Source organism: Sebastes umbrosus, chromosome 16 (assembly GCF_015220745.1).
Source record: "Sebastes umbrosus isolate fSebUmb1 chromosome 16, fSebUmb1.pri, whole genome shotgun sequence".
Lineage (NCBI taxonomy): Eukaryota > Metazoa > Chordata > Actinopteri > Perciformes > Sebastidae > Sebastes > Sebastes umbrosus.
The window spans coordinates 18,310,184-18,335,249 of record NC_051284.1 but is presented as its reverse complement, the minus strand read 5'-3'; the positions used below and the strand labels follow the sequence as shown (position 1 = coordinate 18,335,249).

Here is a 25,066-nt window from a genome sequence, read left to right as displayed (position 1 = left end):
AGTATATTCAGTTTCCTCCAGGCGAGTTAATCCTGAGCTTCAGAGCTGCTTGCCCTTCCTAATGTTTTATTATAAGTGCTGCTGAACCTTGATCCCTTGATACATGCACATGACCAGCCACTGAGTCTGAGCCTGTAGGTTTTTTTTACCCCAGACAGAGAGTTACTGTCTCAGCCAATCTATTTTCATGCACTGAGAGAATACTGATGCTGCAATGCAGAGAGTGCAGTTTAATTTCCTACAAGCCATGACCTCACTTGTAAAGAAGGATGGGGACATAGATGGATGGACTTCAGGATTGCTCTGTCGTCCATCCTACTGTAACATTGCTTATTATTATACTCCGATAAACTCAACTCCTGTCTAGCATCCAGATAATTTACCATTAGCAGTAGCTGAGTAATTTTGTTGGCCTTGAGCAATCAGTCCTTACTGCGTGGTGCATAATATATCTTGATGCTATAGCTTATTAACTTGATTTCAGTGTGGAAAATGGCTGTTGAAAACACTCATTAAGATTGGCAATGTAAATAATACTTCATGAGTTGTCTGTTTACATGGTCAGATAAGACTTTGATTTTATTTGTTCTTCACACAGAGGATGTTGGAGATGAAGGAGAGGAGGAGAAGGAATGCATCACTTATAACATCAGCACTGACATACGCTATGGGGTGAAGTCCAACAGGTAAGTGATGCATCTAATGCACTGAACAGAGGTCTTCTTTATCAGACGTGTAATTAGGGCTGCCACAATAACCGCAATATTGCAATACTATTATTTCTACTATTGACAAGCCAACCGCTTGCCATAACTGCTATTTTCACATTTTTTTCTTTTTTCATCCCGCATTGTGACAAGGACCTTTTTACTTCCATGGATATGCAGTACAATCGCAACCAGACGCAAACGCAAAAGTGTCTCAGCTGAAAAAAACACTGCGCCTCATTGCCCTTCTGTGTTCTGCATTTAACAATAAACAAGTATTTAATTTGTTTTAAAACAGTGTCAACTTTGCCATTTAAAAAGCAACAATATACCTAATAGTAGCCTAACAATAAAGCTAATTTATATAGCACTAAAATTATGATAAACAAAGTAATTTTTTAAAGAAATGAAAACATAAAAAACTGGTGCTATTACCGCATATTGCGCTGTTGAGCCAATCATTATCACCACAGGGGAAATTCCTTCAACATGACAGCCCTACGTAATTGTATGTGCGTAGGAGAAAACTGTAAACTGTAAACTGTAAAGCTGAAAAATGATTAATTAATGAACTCATGTTTTTGTTCTTTTTTCCCCCTGCAGCCTGGCTTTCATCAAGAGGGCAGTTGTGATTGATGCAGACAAGCCCATATCGACCCAAGTTCGAGTTCTGACCTTGAGTGAGGATTCTCCCTACGAAACACTCCACTCTTTCATCAGCAACGCTGTCGCTCCGTTCTTCAAGTCCTACATCCGCGAGTCTGGCAAGGCAGACAGGTAATCCTCAAAATGTGTCTTATGTTTTGATAAAAACATTTAATATAGTAAAACTGAATCATGAACTCCACATGGAGGAGTAATGTAACATGGATGGAGGATTCATCTTCACTGTCATCTGTGTCCTAAACCTCTAGAGATGGGGATAAGATGGCTCCCTCGGTGGAGAAAAAGATCGCTGAGCTGGAGATGGGACTTCTCCACCTGCAGCAGAACATTGAGATTCCTGAGATCAGCCTCCTCATCCACCCCATCATCACAAACATCGCCAAGCAGTTATACGAGCGCGGGGAGAAGCCCAAGGTCACTGACTTTGGCGACAAAGTGGAGGACCCAACCTTCCTTAACCAGCTGCAATCTGGAGTCAACCGCTGGATCAGGGAGATCCAAAAGGTAAGAGGCTTTACCATATTTCTATCTCAAATTTCATATAATAACAGGTATATGGAAAAATATTTGTCTATTAAACTCACGGGTTATTTGTCTCCTCCACTCAACCTTTTATCAGGTGACAAAGCTCGACCGTGACCCAGCTTCTGGCACAGCCTTGCAGGAGATCAGTTTTTGGTTGAATCTGGAGAGAGCACTCAACAGGATCCAGGAGAAGAGAGAGAGCCCCGAGGTTCTGCTCACACTGGACATCCTCAAACACGGCAAACGTTTCCATGCTACTGTCAGCTTTGACACCGACACTGGTGAGTGACAATCAGCCAAGACAGATTTTCATTACTGGCAGTATTTTTTTAATACAGTATGATTAATTGTTTATCCTTTTTCTACTTCTCACAGGTCTGAAACAGGCTGTGGAAACGGTCAATGACTACAATCCTCTGATGAAGGACTTCCCTCTCAATGACCTGCTCTCTGCTTCTGAGCTTGATAAGATCCGCCAGGCCCTGATGGCCATATTCACTCATCTGAAAAAGATTAGGAACACCAAGTACCCTATCCAGAGAGCACTGCGCCTAGTGGAGGCCATCTCTAGGGACTTGAGCTCCCAGCTCCTCAAGGTGTTGGGCACCAGGAAGCTCATGCATGTTGCCTACGAGGAATTTGAAAAGGTTGGTGTGGTTGAGTCTCTAGCATAAACTTAAACCTATTGTCTATTTTTCCCCTGAAGTACACACTTACTTTAGCTACTCCAAATATTCTACGTCTTCCTAAATGTCCTTTTAAACTTCTGCGAGCAGGTGATGGTGGCCTGCTTCGAGGTGTTCCAGACCTGGGAGGATGAGTATGAGAAACTGCAGGTGCTTCTGAGGGACATTGTGAAGAGAAAGAGAGAGGAGAACCTGAAGATGGTGTGGCGTTTGAGCCCAGCTCACAGGAAGCTCCAATCCCGTCTGGATCACATGAGACGTTTCAGAAGGCAGCATGAGCAGTTGAGGGCCGTCATCGTCCGTGTGCTGAGGCCTCAGGTAGAGTACCATTAGCATCTGTAATGGCTACGCTTGAACTGACCAGTATGTCTTGTCATTATTTTCTTATGATCATTTTAATGTTGTTTTCCTGACAAAATAGGAATTAATATCTGATTTTGTCCACACTTGATTGAGAAATGGTTCTTTCTTACGTTTAATCCCCAGGTTTCTGCCGTGCCACAACATGCCCCTGGAGAGACAGTTGAGCCTCAAGATATGAAGGTAGCTGGAGTTCTCTTTGATGCCGCTGACGCCAACGCTATCGAGGAGGTCAACCTGGCATATGAGAATGTCAAAGAGGTCGATGGTCTGGATGTGTCTAAGGAAGGTATGGAAGCCTGGGAAGCAGCCATGAAGCGCTATGACGAACGCATCGACCGCGTGGAGACCCGTATCACTGCCCGCCTGCGTGATCAGCTGGGAACCGCCAAGAACGCCAACGAAATGTTCCGCATCTTCTCCCGCTTCAACGCTCTCTTTGTGCGTCCCCACATCCGCGGCGCCATCCGGGAGTACCAGACGCAGCTCATCCAGCGCGTGAAGGATGACATCGAGTCACTGCACGACAAGTTCAAAGTGCAGTACCCTCAGAGCCAGGCCTGTAAGATGAGCCACGTCCGAGACCTGCCGCCGGTGTCCGGCTCCATCATCTGGGCGAAGCAGATCGACCGTCAGCTGACTGCGTACATGAAGAGAGTGGAGGATGTTCTGGGAAAAGGCTGGGAGAACCATGTGGAAGGGCTGAAGCTGAAGCAGGATGGAGATAGCTTCAGGGCTAAACTCAATACTCAAGAGATATTTGATGACTGGTCTCGCAAGGTATGAAGCTGATCATGGACTTTAATATAGTGTAGCATTTTTCTCAAATATTCGAAAAATGTTCTATTGTGTTTTATGTTTTTATTGTTTTGTTTTTAAATATTTGTTCCTCTTTTTTTCTGTAAATCAGGTGCAGCAGCGTAACCTTGGTGTGTCTGGCCGCATCTTCACAATTGAGAGCACTCGTGCCCGTGGACGCACCGGAAACATGCTTAAGCTTAAAGTCAACTTCCTCCCGGAGATCATCACCTTGTCCAAAGAGGTTCGTAACCTCAAGTGGCTGAGCTTCCGTGTTCCTTTGGCCATCGTCAACAAAGCCCACCAGGCTAACCAGCTGTACCCGTTTGCCATCTCTTTGATCGAGAGCGTGCGCACCTACGAGCGCACTTGTGAGAAGGTGGAGGAGAGATTCTCCATCTCCCTGCTGGTGGCTGGGCTCAAGAAAGAGGTTCAGGCTCTCGTTACTGAAGGCATCACTCTGGTGTGGGAGTCCTACAAGCTGGATCCTTATGTTCAGAGGCTGGCTGAGACTGTCTTCAATTTCCAGGAGAAGGTCCGTGTGTCTCTATAAAATGGTTACATGCATAAGTACAGTCTCACCTCTGTGTCATATTGAAATGAATGAAATAAGTGCTATTATTTAATTGTCATTCTCATGTTTTTTTTCTGCTGTATGTTGTTTACAGGTGGACGACCTCTTACTGATTGAGGAGAAAATTGATCTTGAGGTTCGCTCTTTGGAGACTTGCATGTTCGAGAACAAGACCTTCTCTGAAATCCTCAACCGAGTCCAGAAGGCCGTGGACGACCTCAATCTCCACTCGTATTCCAACCTGCCCATCTGGGTCAACAAGCTCGACATTGAGGTTGGCACCACAAAGCAATACAAGTTGGATTGTGACTGTTTTGAGTCGGAATGGAAACATTTAAACCTTTTTTTTTACATATGTGATTGGTCTGAATGGCTTTCAAACAGGATGGATTTCATTTTGTTTCCATAGATTGAACGTATCCTGGGAGTGCGTCTGCAGTGTGGCCTTAAGGCCTGGACCCAGGTGCTCCGTGGCCAGGCAGAGGACAAAGCTGATGTGGACATGGACACAGAGGCTCCACAAGTGAGCCACAAACCTGGAGGGGATCCCAAGATCAAGGTAGCCATTGTGACTGTTGTGACTCTGTGGTGCCTTAAACCATGTTTTGTTTTATTGATTATTCCTTATATAACCTTGGGAAACCTTGGATTCACTATCTATTATAACAAACTATTCTGTTATTTTCTTCTCCCAGAATGTTGTCCATGAGCTGAGGATTACTAACCAGGTGATCTACCTGAACCCACCTATTGAAGACTGTCGCTACAAGCTCTATCAGGAGATGTTTGCCTGGAAGATGGTCATCCTTTCTCTTCCCAGGATTCAGAGCCAGAGATACCAGGTAGAGATGTTTAAACAGTTTGAGCAGAAAGCCATGATAAGAATGCATGTCTGAATGTCTGTGGTATGTAAACAAATAGGTACAAGCCACTTTGAACAAAGTATCTACCAAACATAAAGTACGTTCTATTTTATTTGAGTTCAAATATGATATATGTAGAAACGTTTGAATGTTGTGTCTTCTTGCACTTGTGCTGTAGCTTTTATCTAAGCAAATCTGTCCTTCCTCTCCAGGTTGGAGTCCACTATGAGCTGTCAGAGGAAGAGAAGTTCTACAGAAATGCCCTGACCAGGATGCCAGATGGCCCTGCAGCCTTAGAGGAGGCCTACAATGCAGTCGAAGACATTGTCACTGAGGTGGAGCAGTATGTCAAGGTAAGAGTCATTTACAACGTGTTATCATGCCTTAGGATTACTTCTGATAGCATTGCTTTGTTTGAAGAAAAGATTTAAAGAAATGAAATGCCTAATTACTGTTTTCTTTTGTACTGTCTTCATATCATAAACATGCATAATACAAACTGTCATGTACATTAGTTTGTGAGTATTCATCTCTTTTCTTTGCCGCCCCTGTCCAGGTGTGGCTGCAGTACCAGTGCTTGTGGGACATGCAAGCCGAGAACATCTACAACCGTTTGGGTGAAGACCTCACCAAGTGGCAGGCCCTGCTGGTCCAGATCCGCAAAGCACGTGGAACATTTGACAATGCAGAGACACGGAAGGATTTTGGACCTGTGGTCATCGACTATGGCAAGGTAATAATGACAGTTATAGGCTATATTTGAAAAATATTTCTCAAACGGCAATCACTTAAAAAATGTTAAAAGTCATGTTTTGTCTTTAAAACAAGACATGTTACTTCTATTTTTGACCATTATTTTAAGGGAAGCGTGAGATCTCTTAAAACCCCCTTATTTGTGCACAGTTGTTTCATTGCAATGCAATGTTATTATGCAATGTTACAATGAGTATCCTTTTGTATTTTTATGGGCTTATTTTTAAATGTTCGTATTTGTCCCTGACAACAGGTCCAGTCCAAGGTGAACTTGAAGTACGACTCCTGGCACAAAGAAGTGCTCAGCAAGTTTGGCCAGATGCTTGGCCAGAACATGCAGGACTTCCATAGTCAGATCTCCAAGGTAACGTATAATATGTCTATAAAATGTCTTTTGACCAGCTTCGTAACATTGATTTCCTTAAGATACTGATCAGAAGATAATTCTATGTACTCAATTTTTTTTCTCTTCACCTTTCTTTTTCTGTTTCCTCAATAGTCTCGTCAAGAACTGGAGCAACACTCTGTGGACACGGCTAGCACCTCAGATGCTGTCAACTTCATAACTTATGTCCAGACTCTGAAGCGCAAGATCAAACAGTTTGAGAAAAATGTGGACGTAAGTACCCTAAAACATTGAGTATCTTATTCCTTTATTCTTTTGTATCACGGCATGCTTCATTAAAAACAGTTCTAATCCGGTTCTTCCTCCTTTTACCCCTAGTTGTTCCGTAATGGACAGCGTTTGCTGGAGAAGCAGAGGTTCCAGTTCCCTCCATCTTGGCTCTACATTGACAACATCGAAGGTGAATGGGGAGCTTTCAGTGACATAATGAAGCGCAAGGATACTGCTATCCAGCAGCAGGTGGCCAACCTGCAGCTAAAGATCGTCCAGGAGGACAAAGCTGTGGAGAACCGCACCACTGACTTGCTCAATGAGTGGGAGAAGACCAAACCAGTTGCTGTAAGAAAAATTAAATCATCAAGTTAAATTTGAAATACAATATACTGTACAGTTACCCCTAGTTTGTACTTTCTGTACAAACTACAGCCATTGAAGCATTTACTGTTGTAACTGAAATAACTTGGAAACTTTTGATGTCTAACTGACGTGTTTCACCAGGGTAACCTGCGTCCAGAGGAGGCACTTCAGTCTCTGACGATCTACGAGGGCAACTTTAGCCGTCTGAAGATTGAAAGGGAGAAGTGTGCCCGAGCCAAAGAAGCCCTGGAGCTCACCGACACGGGCCTGCTCAGTGGAAGTGAAGAGAGGGTGCAGGTAATGCCAGCAAACATCCACATAAAAGCATTTCAAATCAACAATCAAAGACCAAGTAACAGGCAGCAAATATCTCACAGACTCTCATTTGGAATAGGAGTAATATTCAGCATGTTATGCGCGAGTTACAGCTCTTAACTTCTACTTTTATGGATATTCCTAATCTTTTTTTTACTTGTTTCTGTCTTTGTGGTGATTTGCAGGTGGCGCTAGAGGAGCTGCATGACCTGAAGGAGGTTTGGTCCGAGTTGTCAAAGGTCTGGGAGCAGATCGACCAGATGAAAGAGCAGCCCTGGCCGTCTGTACAGCCTCGCAAGGTAACAAACCCTCAAAAATCAATCAAATCATTGAATATCTATTGTTTGTTTGTGAAATTCTTAGCATATAACTATTCTTGTGTTGGTGTTTTGTGTTTGTAGCTTCGTCAGACTCTGGATGGTCTTCTGAACCAACTGAAGAACTTCCAAGCGAGACTGAGACAGTATGCTTCCTACGAATTTGTCCAGAGGCTGCTTAAAGGATACCTGAAGGTCAGGCAGCTAGTTTTTAGACATTTTTTCTCACAAAAAAAACTTAAAAATGGGTTATTAAATTCTCTACCTATTCCTTTCTCTCACCAGGTTAACATGTTAGTAATTGAACTGAAATCAGAGGCTCTGAAGGACCGCCACTGGAAGCAGCTGATGAAGCGTTTGCATGTGAACTGGGTCCCGTCAGAGCTGACCCTAGGACAGGTCTGGGATGTGGATCTGCAGAGGAATGAGATGGTGGTGAAGGACGTTCTCCTGGTAGCCCAGGGAGAGATGGCTTTGGAGGAGTTCCTCAAACAGGTGAAGAGGGAGGGCAGTGTAGTTGATGCTCTTAGGGGGGCAACTGGCAGTTTTTTAAAAATCTGTTTATAAATGACTCTATGGTTTGTTGACCTACTAATAATAATTCTGTGGTTTTTGGTCCTCAGATCCGTGAAGTGTGGAACTCATATGAGCTTGACCTGGTGAACTACCAGAACAAGTGTCGTCTGATTAGAGGCTGGGACGACCTCTTCAACAAGGTCAAAGAGCATATTAACAGCGTGTCCGCCATGAAGTTGTCTCCATACTACAAGGTAAACACAATTACATGGTGTGTTCATTAACTCTTTTATAATGGGGACATTGTTGTTTGCATGATTCTGTTTAAATTAATCTAAAATACAAACCATAATAGCTAGAGCAATGATTCTGTTTGCAGCAGAAAGCTAAGGCTTCTGTCTTTTACATCATTGTGTTGTACACTTGTGATTACGTTATTATGTTCCGTGCGGAACTCAATCTGCTCATAAAGATGAGCATATCTCAAAAACAAAAAAATGTGCATAGTTCAAGTAAATTATGGATTTTTACTTTGTTGGTGTGAAATATTTTGTTCATGTTTCTACATTTAGAAATCTTTTGGATCAATATGTTTTGCGTGTTTATTTAGTCACATGTAAGAATAATGTCAGATTTCTTTTTTTTTTTTTTTTTTCTGACACAATTGCAATACTTTTATCAATTATTATAGTTTATTGACTGACATAACCTTTTAGCTTAGGTTGTACAGATTTTTAGAGATATGATGCATTTAAAGATATTCCAAGAAATGACATTACAATAAGCTAAAACAGTAGTTTAAGATTTTACAAATATTTAAGTTTTCTCTTCTACCTTTTTCCTCCCAGGTGTTTGAGGAAGACGCCCTGAGCTGGGAGGACAAGCTGAATCGCATCATGGCTCTGTTTGACGTTTGGATTGACGTCCAGCGTCGCTGGGTCTATCTGGAAGGCATCTTTACCGGCAGTGCTGACATTAAACATCTGCTGCCTGTAGAAACCCAGAGATTCCAGAGGTAAATGAAGGATCCTTTATTTGTACACTTTATTTTAACAAACCAGAATTTATTAGTTAATATTTTCTACTAGGACTTACTAATATGTCTCGGTTTATTCCACAGCATCAGCACAGAGTTCTTGGCACTGATGAAGAAGGTGTCAAAGTCTCCTTTAGTGATGGATGTGCTGAACATACAGGGAGTGCAGAGGTCTCTGGAGCGACTGGCCGACCTTCTGGGAAAAATCCAGAAAGCCCTCGGAGAATACCTGGAGAGAGAGAGATCTTCATTCCCCAGGTAAGACGATGATAGGGGACAAAGGGAATGTGCATTGATGTCAATGTACATGTAAAAAACACAAAACATAGATGTTCATGATTATTGATCCATCACGCTCATGTTGTTTCCAGGTTCTACTTCGTGGGAGACGAGGACCTGCTTGAAATCATCGGCAACAGTAAGAACGTGGCCAAACTGCAGAAGCACTTCAAGAAGATGTTTGCTGGCGTTTCCAGCATCCTGCTCAACGAGGACAACACCGTGGTGCTGGGAATCTGCTCCCGCGAGGGCGAGGAGATTGTCTACAAGACACCAGTCTCCATCACGGATCACCCCAAGATCAACGAGTGGCTGACGCTGGTGGAAAAGGAGATGAGGGTGACGCTGGCCAAGCTGTTAGCTGAGTCTGTCACAGAGGTCATATCATTCAACAAGGGCGAAACAGTTGACCTGTCTCAGTACATCGACTGGATTGATACTTACCAGGTTGGTATTGAGAACATTCATTCTACACACAATTAATCATTCAATATAGTTGAAATCAGGCAATGTGTTAATGTATTTTCACTTGATCTGTTCCCTTTCTTCACAGGCCCAGCTGGTGGTCCTGTCCACTCAGATTGCCTGGTCTGAGAACGTCGAGTTTGCCTTGACCAGCATCTCTGGTGGTGGCGACATTAAAGTCATGAATACAGTGCTGTCAAATGTGCAGGCCACCCTCAACGTGCTGGCTGACACCGTGCTGATGGAGCAGCCTCCACTCCGCAGGAGGAAACTGGAGCACCTGGTTAGAGGGATTTTTTAAAAGTACATTTTTAAAAGAATGTTGTCCAATAAAAAGTGTGTCTGAAATCCCTCTTCTGCTCCGTCTTAGATCACTGAGCTGGTGCACCAACGTGATGTGACCAGGACTCTGATCAAGAACAAGATCGACCACCCTAAGTCCTTTGAGTGGCTCAGCCAGATGCGCTTCTATTTTGACCCCAAGCAGACAGATGTCCTGCAACAGCTGTCCATTCAGATGGCCAATGCCAAGTTCAACTATGGCTTTGAGTACTTGGGTGTCCAGGACAAGCTGGTCCAGACCCCTCTGACAGATCGCTGCTATCTCACCATGACCCAGGCCCTGGAGGCCCGCCTTGGAGGGTCACCATTTGGTATGGAAGCTTTTTTTCTATACTCCCTAAGAAATGGAGATTTAGATTTTAAGAAAATTACAGATTTACATATAAAACGATCAACTTCACTGAGTTTGTCCTCCATCTAGGTCCTGCTGGCACAGGAAAGACTGAGTCTGTGAAAGCTCTTGGTCACCAGCTGGGTCGCTTTGTCCTGGTCTTCAACTGTGATGAGACATTTGACTTCCAGGTATATAACTGCACACAAATTCTGCAACACTGATTTGGTGTGAATGCAGCCTTAGGCTATTTTATAGACAAAACAACAACAACAAAAACAACACACCATGAGAGATCAGTAAACACTTGCACATCATGTGATTATCATTTGCCTTCAGTGTTTCCCCTAGGATGGACTTGTAGCAGCGGAGTTGATTCTTTTGCAAGTGTGCTGCACAATGTTTTTGTATGCTTGCAAACGGCGCTCTGCATCAGAAAGGCCCTTGAGGCCTAATTACATACAGTACATTTGTGCACAGTAATGAGCATGGGAAATATTCGTCTAACTTACATATGAGGTGTCTCGAGATTTAGGAAAGTATCTTTTATTGAACATAATAAATTACAACACCACACTGTTGTATAATCAAATAGTGTTCATTTACTTAAATGTAATGACGTACTGCCACTGCTGCTTGCATATAGGGGAAACACTGGTCTTTTTTTAGGATTTAGCTGTTTCTCATATTGTTCATTTAACTTACAAATCTCTTTGGTTGACCTCCTCTTTTTTTAGGCCATGGGTCGTATCTTCGTGGGTCTGTGCCAGGTGGGAGCGTGGGGCTGCTTCGACGAGTTCAATCGTCTGGAGGAGAGAATGCTTTCTGCCGTCTCTCAGCAGGTCCAGTACATCCAGGTGGCCTTGAGGGAGCACAGCAACCCCAACAGAGACAGGAGTATGTATAACATGTGTGGAAACTCAGATGTTATTTAAGGAGACTGTCCTTTTAAAGAGATTGTTGTGCATTGTAAACAAGTACACCTCTGTCTCCCCCCTCAGGTGTCCCAGTCATGACAGAGCTCCTGAACAAGCAGGTAAAGGTGAGTCCAGATATGGCCATCTTCATCACCATGAACCCTGGCTACGCTGGCCGCTCCAACCTGCCTGACAATCTGAAGAAGCTGTTCCGCAGTTTGGCCATGACCAAGCCCGATCGCCAGCTCATCGCCCAGGTCATGCTCTACTCACAAGGTTTCCGCACAGCTGAAACCCTCGCCAAAAAGATTGTACCCTTCTTCAAGTATGTACTGTTTAAGAAAAATGTACATAGAGAATTTTGAGAGATCTTTCTTCTCTGAATTTCTCCCATGCCTCTATTTCAGGTTGTGTGATGAGCAGCTGTCATCCCAGAGTCACTACGATTTCGGCCTCCGAGCTCTCAAGAGCGTGCTGATCAGTGCTGGCAACGTCAAGCGTGAGCGCATCCAGAAGATCAAAAGAGAGAAGCTGGAGCGCGGAGAGGTTGTTGATGAGAATGACATCGCTGAGAACCTTCCCGAGCAGGAGGTATAGAAAATTATACATTGTAGGACTTGAAGTGAAGTTTCTGTATTGTTTTGCCAGCTCTGGCAAATTTATTTTTAGAATCCAGCTAGAAATTTGAGGGGCTCGAATGGTTATTTCATTCTGTCTTGTTACTTTAGATCCTGATCCAGAGTGTGTGCGAGACTATGGTTCCCAAGCTGGTGGCGGAGGATATCCCTCTGCTGTTCAGTCTGCTGTCCGATGTGTTCCCTGGAGTCCAGTACATGCGTGGAGAGATGACCGCTCTGAGGGAGGAGCTGAAGAAAGTGTGCGCGGAGATGTACCTCACCTACGGAGACGGTGACGATGTGGGCAGCATGTGGGTGGAGAAGGTATGTTGCTAATGGCGCGTTTCCACCAAGCAGTTCAATTCAGCTCTGTTTGTTACACATTACAACGGTTATTTTTGCATTTCAATTCAAATTTTCAAGATTCAAGGTTATTGCATAATAAGTAGTTACTCTAATTTTCTAAAACCTTGCCATTCATCTCCTTCCAGGTGCTCCAGTTGTTCCAAATCACACAGATCAACCACGGTTTGATGATGGTGGGACCTTCTGGTAGTGGGAAGACCATGGCATGGAGGGTGCTGCTCAAGGCCCTGGAGAGGCTGGAGGGTATTGAGGGCGTGGCCCACATCATTGACCCCAAGGCCATCAGCAAGGACCACCTGTATGGAACCCTGGACCCCAACACCCGTGAATGGACCGATGGCTTGTTCACACACATCCTCAGAAAGTGAGTTCTGTAACACATTTCATTGTTAAGGGTATAAATCACCTCAGTTCATCTTTATCCTGCTAAATAGGACTTTTTAAAAATAACTGTGGCATAAAATATTTCTTTCTTTCGATTTCAGAATCATTGACAATGTTCGAGGTGAACTGCAAAAGCGTCAGTGGATCATCTTTGATGGTGATGTCGATCCTGAGTGGGTTGAAAATCTCAACTCAGTCCTGGATGACAACAAGCTGCTCACCCTACCCAATGGAGAGCGTCTCAGCTTGCCACCAAATGTAAGAGCACAGCATTTCAAACACTGATGTCTTTTTTTTTCTCCTTATATTCCAAGCTGTGTTGACGTGGAATAACTCCCTCTCTCTCTCTGCAGGTGCGTGTAATGTTTGAAGTACAGGACCTGAAGTACGCCACCCTGGCCACTGTGTCTCGCTGTGGTATGGTCTGGTTCAGTGAGGATGTCCTCAGCACCGACATGATCTTCAATAACTTCCTGGCTCGCGTTCGCAGCATCCCATTGGACGAGGGAGAGGATGAAGCTCAGCGTCAGAGGAAGGGCATGGAAGACGAGGACGAGACTGCATCACCAATGTTGCAGGTACATTTTTTTTTTTTTAAAACAGGACCTCTTAAGCAAAGAATATTATATATTATAATATTATTATATATCATTTTAGAATATTTTATGACTTCTCTTCTTTACTAATGTCCTGTTGTATGTTCTACATTAGATTCAGCGTGATGCTGCAGCTGTCCTGCAGCCTTACTTCACCTCCACAGGCCTGGTGATCAAGGCCTTGGAGCATGCCTCCAAGATGGAGCACATCATGGACTTCACCCGCCTGCGCTGCATGGGTTCCCTGTTCTCAATGCTGCACCAGGCCTGCCGTAATGTGGCGCTCTACAACAACAATCACCCTGACTTCCCCATGCCCAATGAACAGATGGAGAGATACATGCAGGTAATGTTCTGCTTTCTGCTCTCCATATATAACTGAAAGAAGCATACATGTCTTATTGTTATATCAACTTAATCACTGCAAAAATATATGCGTTTTCTTAAAGCTGATACATTTTATCACATTAACTCTCAACAGAAATATCTGATCTACGCTGTGCTGTGGTCCTTCTCTGGTGACGGACGGCTGAAGATGAGGGCTGAACTTGGAGAATACATCCGTCGCATCACCACAGTACCCCTCCCCTCTGCTCCCAATGTCCCCATCATTGACTACGAGGTACAGCCTCTTCGTGTTAAAACAGATATTGATTGTTCTCTTGAGTAAATGTAAAAGAAATGTTTGATTCTCTGCAAGTCACTGAAAGCAAACCAAGACTACTACATTCTGCAGAATAACCATTGCATCATATTTTTTTTGCGTTGTGCAGGTGTGCATCTCGGGTGAATGGCAGTCCTGGCAGGGCAAGGTGCCCCAGATTGAGGTAGAGACCCACAAGGTGGCGTCCCCCGATGTCGTGGTTCCCACCCTGGACACTGTTCGCCATGAAGCTTTGCTTTACACATGGCTGGCAGAGCACAAACCGCTGGTGCTGTGTGGACCTCCTGGCTCTGGAAAGACTATGACTCTGTTCAGCGCCCTCAGAGCCTTGCCTGATATGGAGGTGAGAGACCGGATACAAATATATTATAAATCTTTAAACCTGACCATGTAACTGATGAGTAGCAATCCTTTTACATCACTATAGGAATTTGACCAGAAAGCTCTTAAGAAATTAATAATTATGTATATTAGATTTTAACATATTCTAAACTGCTGAATGAATATGAATATGCTGTGTTAAAATGAGGAAATCAAATATTCCTGCTACTCTCTACCAGGTTGTGGGTCTGAACTTCTCCAGTGCCACCACCCCAGAGCTGCTGCTGAAGACCTTTGATCATTACTGTGAGTACCGCCGTACCCCCAACGGCGTGGTCCTCGCCCCCGTCCAGCTGGGCAAGTGGCTGGTGTTGTTCTGTGATGAGATCAATCTGCCGGACATGGACAAGTACGGCACACAGAGAGTCATCTCTTTCATCAGACAGGTATTGTTTACAAACTGCTATTTTATTTTCCCCTTGTTGCCTTTTGCAGCAGCACCCAAGTGTGCAAACTGAAATCATTGCAGTATAATACATTTGGTATCCCTCCTTGTGTGTTAAAGGCTCCCCTGATTTGTTTTCTTTGCAGATGGTGGAACATGGAGGTTTCTACCGCACCTCAGACCAGACTTGGGTCAAATTGGAGAGGATCCAGTTTGTTGGAGCCTGTAATCCTCCAACTGACCCTGGCAGAAAGCCTCTCACACACAGGTACAGTTTTCAGACTGATTAGAACAATAATATAATTGATACTATGATTAGCATAAAAAAGGAAATGAGAATGATAATTAGAAAAATGAACATTGCATATGACGAGCCCTAACAGTGGTCATGTTGTGGTGTGCTGTTTCTAGGTTCCTGCGTCATGTTCCTGTGGTGTACGTGGACTACCCAGGCCCAGCCTCTCTAACCCAGATCTATGGAACCTTCAACCGTGCCATGCTGCGCCTCATCCCATCCCTACGTACCTACGCTGAGCCTCTTACTGCTGCTATGGTTGAATTCTACACCATGTCTCAGGTAGAGGAGATTTCTAAATATCTATATAAAAATCTAATATGTAAACATAAAGTTTACTTGATGCACTTTTCAGTCATTTCATTCACACTATTACTAATTTGTTTGCATGTCTAATTTCCTTCCCTTCAGGAGCGGTTCACCCAGGACACCCAACCTCACTACATCTACTCTCCCAGAGAGATGACCCGCTGGGTGAGGGGTATCTTCGAGGCCCTGCGGCCACTTGAGACTCTGCCTGTGGAGGGACTCATCCGCATCTGGGCCCATGAAGCTCTCCGTCTCTTCCAGGACAGGTGAGTGCAAGAGGCTGAAGAAGAGGCTATTCTTATCTAGTCTGATGTTTTAACAGAATCACAGTGCATTTATTAGATGTGAACAGTAGAGTGTAGAGTATTTGTATGCTAGTTTTTTTGACTGATAAATCTGATAATCGGCCACCTAAGAAATGCGCAAGTATTTAAAGAATGATAATGTGGCTCGTCTTAAACCATTTTTCCAGACTGGTTGATGATGATGAGAGAAGGTGGACAGATGAAAACATCGACGTAGTCGGTCTCAAACACTTCCCCAACATCGATAAGGAGAAGGGTCTCACCAGGCCTATCCTCTACAGCAACTGGCTCTCCAAGGTAAACCAGGATGACCATGCTGGTAATGATGTGGAAATATTAAGTCTAAGCAGTTAGATTTCCATTTTACTGAGTTCATCATTTGTGGATGCAGGACTACATCCCAGTGGAACAGGAGGAGCTGAGGGACTATGTGAAGGCCCGTCTGAAGGTCTTCTATGAGGAGGAGCTTGACGTCCCTCTGGTGCTCTTCAATGAGGTGCTGGACCATGTCCTCAGAATTGACCGGTGAGTAACAGCCTCTGAGCTGATTGACTTCTCATCTGGTGTTAGTCTAGAAATGTTCAGGTCTGAAATGATTGTTTTGGAGTAAATTTTAAAATTATATTTCCTCCTCCAGAATCTTCCGTCAGCCTCAGGGCCATCTCCTGTTGATCGGTGTGAGCGGAGCAGGAAAGACTACTCTGTCTCGCTTCGTCGCCTGGATGAACGGACTCAGTGTGTACCAGATCAAGGTTGGTACAACACATGAAGATATTTGGAGCCATATCAATACAATTACCTGTCTGTATTTATTGATGCGTGTGTGTGTGTGTTTTCAGGTACACAGGAAATACACTGGAGAGGACTTTGATGAGGACCTGCGTACAGTGCTGCGTCGCTCAGGTTGTAAGAACGAGAAGATTGCCTTCATCATGGATGAGTCCAACGTGTTGGATTCTGGTTTCCTTGAGAGAATGAACACACTGCTGGCCAACGGAGAGGTAACTTGCCGCCTTCATGATCCATAATGCATCAGTACAACTCATTAGGGGAGCAACATGACAACACTGCCTTTGGTTTTCTGAGATAAAATATCTATTGGGGTTGTGCATTTATGTTTTGCTCGTTTGCTCTCTGTTAAAACGAGTAATATACTTCTACTCTGGACTGCAGCTGTAACATTCAGGAAAGCAGCGGCATGACCGCTCCCCAAAAGAGAAGCCAAAACATCTCGATCGCCCCCTGGTGGCTGGCTGTTAGTTTAGGAAGCACTTGATTTGATATGCAGCAGAGTTTTCTATGAGCATTTTAAACATCAATATCACAGTCAATCATGTTCATTTAATTATGGGAAGCCAAAATCATGATTAATATTATATTAATTGTGCAGCCCTTGCGTAATAATTTTCAGATTCCTAATATGTTAATGTTACCTGTTCTTCGTAGGTTCCTGGGCTGTTTGAGGGAGATGAGTATGCCACCCTGATGACTCAGTGTAAGGAAGGAGCCCAGAAAGAGGGCCTGATGCTCGACACACATGAGGAGCTGTACAAATGGTTCACCAGCCAGGTTATCAGGAACCTCCACGTTGTTTTCACCATGAACCCTTCATCAGAGGGCCTGAAGGACAGGGCTGCCACATCTCCTGCCCTCTTCAACAGGTACAGAGACGCATGCTGAACACTGAGCATGAATTAATTTATTACATCACAACCAAGAAATGGACACTGCAACATTAAAATGACAAAATGCCGTATCTTTCTTTGTGTTAGGTGTGTGCTGAACTGGTTTGGAGACTGGTCCACAGAGGCCCTTTATCAGGTGGGTAAGGAGTTCACCAGCAAGATGGATCTGGAGAAACCGAACTACAAGGTGCCGGACTACATGCCCGTCGTCTATGACAAGCTGCCCCAGCCACCATCTCACCGCGAGGCTATCGTCAACGGCTGTGTGTTCGTACACACGACACTTCACCAGGTAGGCATGTTTCCACGTTTGCAGTGGTGGTTAATGAGGTGATTGTGTGGTATGCTTCACAAGTTGTTAACTCTACACAGGCTAACAACCGTCTGGCTAAGCGAGGTGGTCACACAATGTCAATCACTCCTCGCCACTACCTGGACTTCATCAACCAGTATGCCAACCTGTTCAATGAGAAACGCAGCGAGTTGGAGGAGCAGCAGATGCACCTCAACGTTGGTCTCCGCAAGATCAAGGAGACTGTCGATCAGGTAAAGAAAACTTTGCATTTTGCTTCATTTAATTTTATTCCACCTATTTCTCAAAACCTGATGAGAGTTTGGTCTCTAAAAAACGAAAAGGTGTCATTTTTTGTCGGTGCTCGCCAACTGCTGCTTGCTCTTGTCTGACTCCTCGATTGTACGTGTGCTTCCTCATCAAGGTGGAGGAGCTTCGTCGTGACCTGAGAATCAAGAGCCAGGAGTTGGAGGCAAAGAACGCCGCCGCCAATGACAAGCTGAAGAAGATGGTCAAAGACCAGCAGGAGGCAGAAAAGAAAAAGGTACACAAGAAGGAATTTAACACGTAGAACACAGCAGTGTAATTTATTCTCCTTTTGGAGACAAACCTAACCCCTTGTTGTACAGTGATCCCTTAAGTCTTGCTCATTTGGATTGAATCAAAATCTCTATAATATAAATATAATTTATATAATACTCCTATACTACTATTACTATTGTGACACCAGGTGATGAGCCAGGAGATCCAGGAATCTGTGTACAAGCAGCAGGAGGTGATCAAGGACAAACAGCTGGATGTCAAAGAGGACTTGGACCAAGTGGAGCCTGCTGTTATTGAGGCTCAGAACGGTACATTGGTTTATTTACTCACATCCGTCTTTATAGTGCTTTTGATTTGTTGGCACAGAATGAGTACAACAGTCTTGTGCTGCAAGGACGTAACAATAGAACTATATAAATGCACTAAAATATGTGCTACTGTTATGCCAGAAGATTGGAGGCTGATTTTTTAGTTTGATTTATTGTTCATCCCTGTACAATCATTTTCCATTTTTTTTATAGAGTGCTGCAGGGATGAAGTATTTTTGTAGGCAAACCAGGGTGTTGGCATCGCCGTGGTTCCCTCGACAAAAAGCCAATTTGATTTTTCCATTGGGTTTTGGATTATTGCAGAAAATAAGCTCTGTGGCAAACACACGTTTATGATTCTTACACGTTATTTGCAGCAAGATAATCTTCACAAATGAACACCACTTTTATGATTTTTTTTTTTTTAAGCGTGAATGCAATAGCCAGAAGTAAAAGCATTAGGTAGGGGTATAAATTACAAGTTTCATCATGATACGATATTAGTATATAGTAATTCTTTGGACAACAATATGATATTTGCTGAAATCACAAAGTCTGCCACGATACGATTTCGATTCAATTCAATTCAGGGGCCTGTGATTGATAAGAGACAATATCAGATGCCCATTCAACACAATTAGTGACATTTATATCAACTCACAAAAAGTAACTAAAATATGATTTGACAATTTTATTATTGGAATTATAGGAACGAGGTGCGCTTGGACGGATATGGTGACACAGACGTGCCATGGGAATTTCAAAATATCTTAAAGATGAGATATGTATCTATGTTTTCACTTTGCATCGATGATATTGGATCATTGAATTGCTCTATCGATTCAGATCGATGTATCGTTACACCCCTAACGTTAGGCTATAAATGAACTACACCACGGTCGCATGACTTCAAAGTCACCACCGCTAAGCTACAGGCAGACTAGTGTTCGGATTGATGATGTTTAATGTCCCCAACAACCTCTGTAGTCTCATTGAGCCACTTGTTAGCAACCGCCTTTTTTACATAGACATATAAAAGCATCAAAATTGTACTTTATAACGCAGAGCAAACGTTAAATTCTCTTAAGCATGTGTTAACCACAGACCTTATTTCAGGCATCCAACCAAAAAGCACATTGACTTTGTGGGGAGGGAACCGGAAGTGCGAAACATGCGACTCAATCCTGCAGCGCTCTATTACAATGTTATCAAATACTCACTTGTTGGCTTCCGGGTTAACAACGTGATCTTTACCTGCATCCTCCCTTCATCACTGCCCCTTCCTTGTCATAATCCACCTCCTTGTTCACCTGGTGTTAATAGCTGTTAAGTCCATTAAGAAGCAGCACCTGGTGGAGGTGCGTTCCATGGCCAATCCACCCGCGGCCGTGAAGCTGGCCCTCGAGTCCATCTGCTTGCTCCTGGGAGAGAGCACGACTGACTGGAAGCAGATCCGTTCCATCATCATGAGAGAGAACTTCATCCCCACTATTGTAAACTTCGAAGCTGATGAGATCAGGTGAAATAAGAAAGAAATGTATTTTGCAATTGTTCACTAAAGCTCTCTTCCCCTCTCTCTCTGCTTCTCTCTGACTTTTCAACCCCTGAGTCTGTTTCAAATTCCTCCCTTCTTTTGCCCTCTACGCTCCCCTTCTCCCTCTCCTCTTTACTGCTTCTTTCTTTCCAACACATTGCTCTTTCCACCTAACTAGCGGTGAGTTCTATTAGGCGGCATCACCTAGTAGAAGTGCGGGCTATGACCAATCCCCCAGCGGCAGTCAAGCTGGCCATGGAGTCTATCTGCCTTATGCTGGGCGAGGAGACCAATGACTGGAAAAAAATCAGACAAGTTATTATCAGGGACAATTTCATCAGCAGCATAGTCAACTTTTCCTCTGAGGAAATGAGGTACCGGTGTCAGAACGTCCGTCTAGTCTTTAATGGAAGCACAAATTATATCAATCAGTATATTAATCAAGTGACACCTGTGATCAGAATTTGATTTTAGGTTTCTTATCGGTTGATTTTGCTGAATCAGAAAATGAGCTGATGGTAACAACGGCCACTATCCTTATTTTTTAGTGGTTGTTATCATGATTTTTCATTTCTCACAGTGAAGATGATAGAAATTGCACCACCTGTCCCACCCCAAACAAATTTTAAATGATCTTTGCAATACGTCATTTCCTGTGATTCATGATGATTGTTCCACATTTGACGTTTAAGTATCTGACTGTGTGAAGTGCTGCTTTATTCTAACTTCTTGGACTGTTTCTACTTTATCCAGTGACTCCATCCGTGAGAAGATGAAGAAGAACTACATGTCCAACCCGAGCTACAACTATGACCAAGTCAACAGGGCATCTCTGGCCTGTGGGCCTATGGTGAAATGGGCGATCGCTCAGGTAAGGAAGCCTAGACAATATGAAAATGAAGGTAATAATTGGGTAAAAAGAGTACTCCTATTAATGTATACCATGTTCTACCACTCCCCTAGCTTAATTACGCTGACATGCTGAAGCGCGTGGAGCCCCTGCGTAATGAACTGCAGAAGCTTGAAGATGACGCCACGGACAACAAGACAAAGGCAGAAGAGGTTGAGCAGATGATCAGAGACCTGGAGGCCAGCATCGCTCGCTACAAGGAGGAGTACGCTGTCCTCATCTCAGAGGCCCAGGCCATCAAGGCTGACCTGGCTGCCGTCGAGGCTAAGGTAACTGGTCATCAAACCCCTCTGTATCTGTCTCTTTTTAATCCAGTTTAAACTGAAGGATCTTGCAGCATTTCTCTGAACCCTTGTCTCTCCTCCCAGGTGAATCGCAGCCACGCCCTGCTGAAGAGTCTGTCAGCTGAAAGGGACCGCTGGGAGAAGACCAGTGAGACTTTCAAGAACCAGATGTCCACCATCGCTGGAGACTGTCTGCTCTCTGCAGCTTTCATTACCTACGCCGGCTACTTTGAGCAACAGATGAGGCAGAACCTGTTCACTACTTGGTCTCACCACCTGCAGCAGGCCAACATTCAGGTAGTTAAAGCTCTGATACACCATCACACCTACAAATCTAAGGCTCACTCACATTACCAGTATGTATGTAGGAACTTCTTTTTGTTACTGTGTTTCTTGTGTTCAAGACATCAAACGTACACCTAAGCACATCTACTTTTAGACCGTTTCAAGGCAACAGGTGGGGTCCATGTTTACTTCCTGTCAGCTTATGTCATTCACATATACTGCAACAGGAAATAAACTGGGACACATGTTTATTTTTACAACTGTGAAATGGTCTATTGGTCAGGAATGCACAAAGGATGTCATGATCATATAAGCAGATTTGCCAAATTTATAGCCATTAGCCATAGAATAATGTAAATAGATAATCCTAGTGAGTTTGGTCCTGATCCATAAATTCACTAAAAACTAATTGTGGATCAGGATTTTTGTTTGACTGTTGTTGTTTTAAAACGTGTCTCAAAGCACACACATATGTGGAGGAATTCAAATCTTAAAAGCGCATTTCTTTCCCCCCAGTTCCGTACTGATATTGCCAGAACTGAGTACCTGTCCAATGCTGACGAGAGGCTCCGCTGGCAAGCCAACTCCCTCCCAGCTGATGACCTCTGCACTGAGAACGCCATCATGCTCAAGAGGTTCAACAGGTCAGTATCTTTCTCTTCCTCTGGCAATGTTTTTAGATTTTTTTTTTACTGTTGTTTAAGCATTCCTGTGTATTAATTGGCCTTGAGTTGATTTAACTTCCCACGTTGATCTATTCTACACCATCCCTCTTTCTAGGTACCCGCTAATCATCGACCCATCAGGCCAAGCCACAGAGTTCATAATGAATGAGTACAAAGAACGCAAGATCACCAGAACCAGTTTCCTGGATGACGCCTTCCGGAAGAACCTGGAGAGTGCTTTGCGTTTCGGAAACCCACTGTTGGTCCAGGTATGAAAGGCTACTTCACAGTGCCAACATTAAATTGTCACTGTCCAACATATTCATCAAGGATTTGTTCATTTATAGCAATTTATTTATTTTTTGCCCTCAAGGACGTAGAAAGTTACGACCCCATCCTTAACCCGGTGCTGAACAGAGAGGTTCGCAGGACTGGAGGGCGTGTCCTCATCACCCTGGGAGACCAGGACATCGATCTGTCACCTTCATTCGTCATCTTCCTTTCTACACGAGACCCAACGGTGAGTAGATTCATCATTTAGGTCTTATCTATAGATAATGTAAGATTATTAGACGGTATTTAACCAATTTTAATAGATCTAGAAACAACGTCTATCATAAATAAAATTGGCTTTCGTCTGAAAGGATTGTAAAAGGAAGTTAATCTGTGTTATATGGTGTCTCTTGTGTATGCAGGTCGAGTTCCCACCAGACTTGTGTTCTCGTGTTACATTTGTCAACTTCACGGTGACACGCAGCAGCCTTCAGAGCCAGTGTCTCAACGAGGTCCTAAAGGCAGAGAGGCCTGATGTGGATGAGAAACGCTCCGACCTCCTCAAACTGCAGGGTGAGACAGATGTGCTAACACAATGATAGCGCACAGCTGGGGATGACGCACACTGACAGGGATCCAAGATGATTCAGACTTTAGTCACGGTGGAAAAAGAGTTCAGTGAAACGATAAAGTCGATTAACAACTGTCCTTCTGTCTCTTGTAGGTGAGTTCCAACTGCGTCTGCGTCAGCTGGAAAAATCCCTGCTGCAAGCCCTCAATGAGGTTAAAGGCCGCATCCTTGATGATGACACCATCATCACCACGCTGGAGAACTTGAAGAAGGAGGCAGCTGAGGTGACCAGGAAGGTGGAGGAGACCGATATCGTCATGGCAGAAGTGGAGGCGGTTTCGCAGCAATACCTGTCTCTGTCCTCTGCCTGCAGCAGCATCTACTTCACCATGGAGTCTCTCAACCAGGTCTGGACACATCTTACTTGCTCTTGCAAATCGTTTTTGTATATTATATTATATTATATTATTGGTATATTTTTTTTTTTGTATCGTTACACACCGGGGTTGTGACGAATCTCTTAATCTCACTAACGCTAAACATGCACACTAAGCTATTCTGCCTAATACTTGTAAACTAGCCAAACAACCATTTAATAAACAAATCTCTTTTTGTATCTTGCTCCAGATGCACTTCCTGTACCAGTACTCCCTCCACTTTTTCCTGGATACCTACCACACGGTGCTGTATGAGAACCCTCACCTCAAGGGCATCACCGATCATTCACAGAGACTCGATGTCATCACCAAGGATCTCTTCCAGGTTTGAACCACACAGTTAGAAAACAAGAGACTCATTTTCTTTGGTGGTACGAATGTAATAGACATAATTTGCTTATTTCTTTATGTAGGTGGTGTTCAACAGGGCAGCCAGAGGTATGCTGCACCAGGACCACATCACTTTTGCCATGCTGCTGGCTAAGATCAGCATTAAAGGCATCACCAGGTAAGATGCCAGTATTACACTGATGTACGACTAGTGGTAGTATCACTTAAAACAAGGTTTCTCAGTAACATCAGACAACATAATCCATCTCTTTCCAGTGAGCCCTCATATGATACAGAGTTCCAGCACTTCCTGCGTGGTAAGGAGATTGTTCTGACTGGCATGTCGCTGCCCAAAGTGAAGGGTCTGACCACCGACCAGTGTGAGGCCATGGTCCGCCTCAGCCGCCTGCCAGCATTCAGCGACTTGGTGGAAAAGGTTGAGGCTGATGAGGTGAGTGTTGGCAGATACTGTCCATCTGGTATCACTTATATTGTGATAATTATACAGAAGTTGCTCATGAACAAACATAAGTATAAGCATACCTCTTAATAAACTACTTTCTTTTAAATGCAAACTGTATCAGTGATCATTATTGCTTTCTTTTGTTACTTCAGCAATTCTTTATGTGGATTGAGAGCAACACTCCCGATCTGGCTGTTCCCTATCTGTGGTCAGAGGAGAAGCAGTCCAGTGAGTATACCGATTTGTCATATTTTGCAAATGATGCATGAACATTAAGACCAACCAGATGTTGATTGAATGTATATATTCTCTGTATACATGACCTGCTCTGCTCTTCCCTGTACACCAGCTACCATTGGCCAGGCAGTGCACCAGCTGTTGCTGATTCAGGCCTTCCGCCCCGACCGTCTGCAGGCTATGTCGCACATTTTTGTCTCAAAGGTGCTGGGAGAGACCTTCATGAACATCATCGAACAGCCGCTTGACCTGGCTAATATTGTGGATATGGAGGTAGGAACCAATATTTCTTTAATCATTTTCTCTCCAGAGGCGTTTGCCATTGTCGGTGTTGTTAAATCCGTCGCTGACTTTCCGTCTCCTGTCTCTTGTAGGTGAAGCCGAGCACTCCAGTGTTGATGTGTTCAGTACCAGGTTATGACGCCAGCGGCCTGGTCAGAGATCTGGCTGCTGAGGAGAACAAACAAATCACCTCCATCTCTATTGGTAAGGAAGGAATAAGCTCATTGTCTTGA

At 43.9% G+C, this 25,066-nt stretch overlaps 1 protein-coding gene across 1 annotated transcript in view; it reads left to right on the top strand.

The window, feature by feature from the left end:
* dync1h1 (dynein, cytoplasmic 1, heavy chain 1) overlaps positions 1-25,066 on the top strand; it is a 32,311-nt gene that overhangs the window by 1,440 nt on the left and 5,805 nt on the right. Inside the window, exons 2-66 of the mRNA XM_037746397.1 lie at positions 599-686; positions 1,311-1,484; positions 1,622-1,877; positions 1,993-2,179; positions 2,274-2,545; positions 2,675-2,902; positions 3,071-3,724; positions 3,855-4,277; positions 4,411-4,590; positions 4,726-4,875; positions 5,012-5,158; positions 5,392-5,532; positions 5,736-5,912; positions 6,186-6,296; positions 6,432-6,551; positions 6,657-6,896; positions 7,056-7,211; positions 7,415-7,528; positions 7,631-7,741; positions 7,832-8,041; positions 8,170-8,316; positions 8,911-9,077; positions 9,183-9,356; positions 9,470-9,824; positions 9,931-10,125; positions 10,213-10,495; positions 10,606-10,706; positions 11,253-11,412; positions 11,517-11,757; positions 11,840-12,023; positions 12,161-12,373; positions 12,541-12,779; positions 12,901-13,057; positions 13,153-13,377; positions 13,511-13,741; positions 13,877-14,017; positions 14,169-14,402; positions 14,620-14,826; positions 14,972-15,093; positions 15,237-15,402; positions 15,532-15,695; positions 15,902-16,031; positions 16,126-16,259; positions 16,372-16,486; positions 16,574-16,735; positions 17,181-17,395; positions 17,507-17,711; positions 17,792-17,965; positions 18,136-18,255; positions 18,442-18,562; positions 19,886-20,081; positions 20,850-20,967; positions 21,060-21,275; positions 21,375-21,587; positions 22,092-22,219; positions 22,356-22,509; positions 22,614-22,760; positions 22,936-23,086; positions 23,238-23,491; positions 23,712-23,846; positions 23,935-24,029; positions 24,128-24,302; positions 24,467-24,542; positions 24,664-24,824; positions 24,926-25,037. Of these exons, the coding sequence (XP_037602325.1) occupies positions 599-686; positions 1,311-1,484; positions 1,622-1,877; positions 1,993-2,179; positions 2,274-2,545; positions 2,675-2,902; positions 3,071-3,724; positions 3,855-4,277; positions 4,411-4,590; positions 4,726-4,875; positions 5,012-5,158; positions 5,392-5,532; positions 5,736-5,912; positions 6,186-6,296; positions 6,432-6,551; positions 6,657-6,896; positions 7,056-7,211; positions 7,415-7,528; positions 7,631-7,741; positions 7,832-8,041; positions 8,170-8,316; positions 8,911-9,077; positions 9,183-9,356; positions 9,470-9,824; positions 9,931-10,125; positions 10,213-10,495; positions 10,606-10,706; positions 11,253-11,412; positions 11,517-11,757; positions 11,840-12,023; positions 12,161-12,373; positions 12,541-12,779; positions 12,901-13,057; positions 13,153-13,377; positions 13,511-13,741; positions 13,877-14,017; positions 14,169-14,402; positions 14,620-14,826; positions 14,972-15,093; positions 15,237-15,402; positions 15,532-15,695; positions 15,902-16,031; positions 16,126-16,259; positions 16,372-16,486; positions 16,574-16,735; positions 17,181-17,395; positions 17,507-17,711; positions 17,792-17,965; positions 18,136-18,255; positions 18,442-18,562; positions 19,886-20,081; positions 20,850-20,967; positions 21,060-21,275; positions 21,375-21,587; positions 22,092-22,219; positions 22,356-22,509; positions 22,614-22,760; positions 22,936-23,086; positions 23,238-23,491; positions 23,712-23,846; positions 23,935-24,029; positions 24,128-24,302; positions 24,467-24,542; positions 24,664-24,824; positions 24,926-25,037 (11,952 nt within the window). The remainder of the gene's footprint in view (positions 1-598; positions 687-1,310; positions 1,485-1,621; positions 1,878-1,992; positions 2,180-2,273; positions 2,546-2,674; positions 2,903-3,070; positions 3,725-3,854; positions 4,278-4,410; positions 4,591-4,725; positions 4,876-5,011; positions 5,159-5,391; positions 5,533-5,735; positions 5,913-6,185; positions 6,297-6,431; positions 6,552-6,656; positions 6,897-7,055; positions 7,212-7,414; positions 7,529-7,630; positions 7,742-7,831; positions 8,042-8,169; positions 8,317-8,910; positions 9,078-9,182; positions 9,357-9,469; positions 9,825-9,930; positions 10,126-10,212; positions 10,496-10,605; positions 10,707-11,252; positions 11,413-11,516; positions 11,758-11,839; positions 12,024-12,160; positions 12,374-12,540; positions 12,780-12,900; positions 13,058-13,152; positions 13,378-13,510; positions 13,742-13,876; positions 14,018-14,168; positions 14,403-14,619; positions 14,827-14,971; positions 15,094-15,236; positions 15,403-15,531; positions 15,696-15,901; positions 16,032-16,125; positions 16,260-16,371; positions 16,487-16,573; positions 16,736-17,180; positions 17,396-17,506; positions 17,712-17,791; positions 17,966-18,135; positions 18,256-18,441; positions 18,563-19,885; positions 20,082-20,849; positions 20,968-21,059; positions 21,276-21,374; positions 21,588-22,091; positions 22,220-22,355; positions 22,510-22,613; positions 22,761-22,935; positions 23,087-23,237; positions 23,492-23,711; positions 23,847-23,934; positions 24,030-24,127; positions 24,303-24,466; positions 24,543-24,663; positions 24,825-24,925; positions 25,038-25,066) is intronic.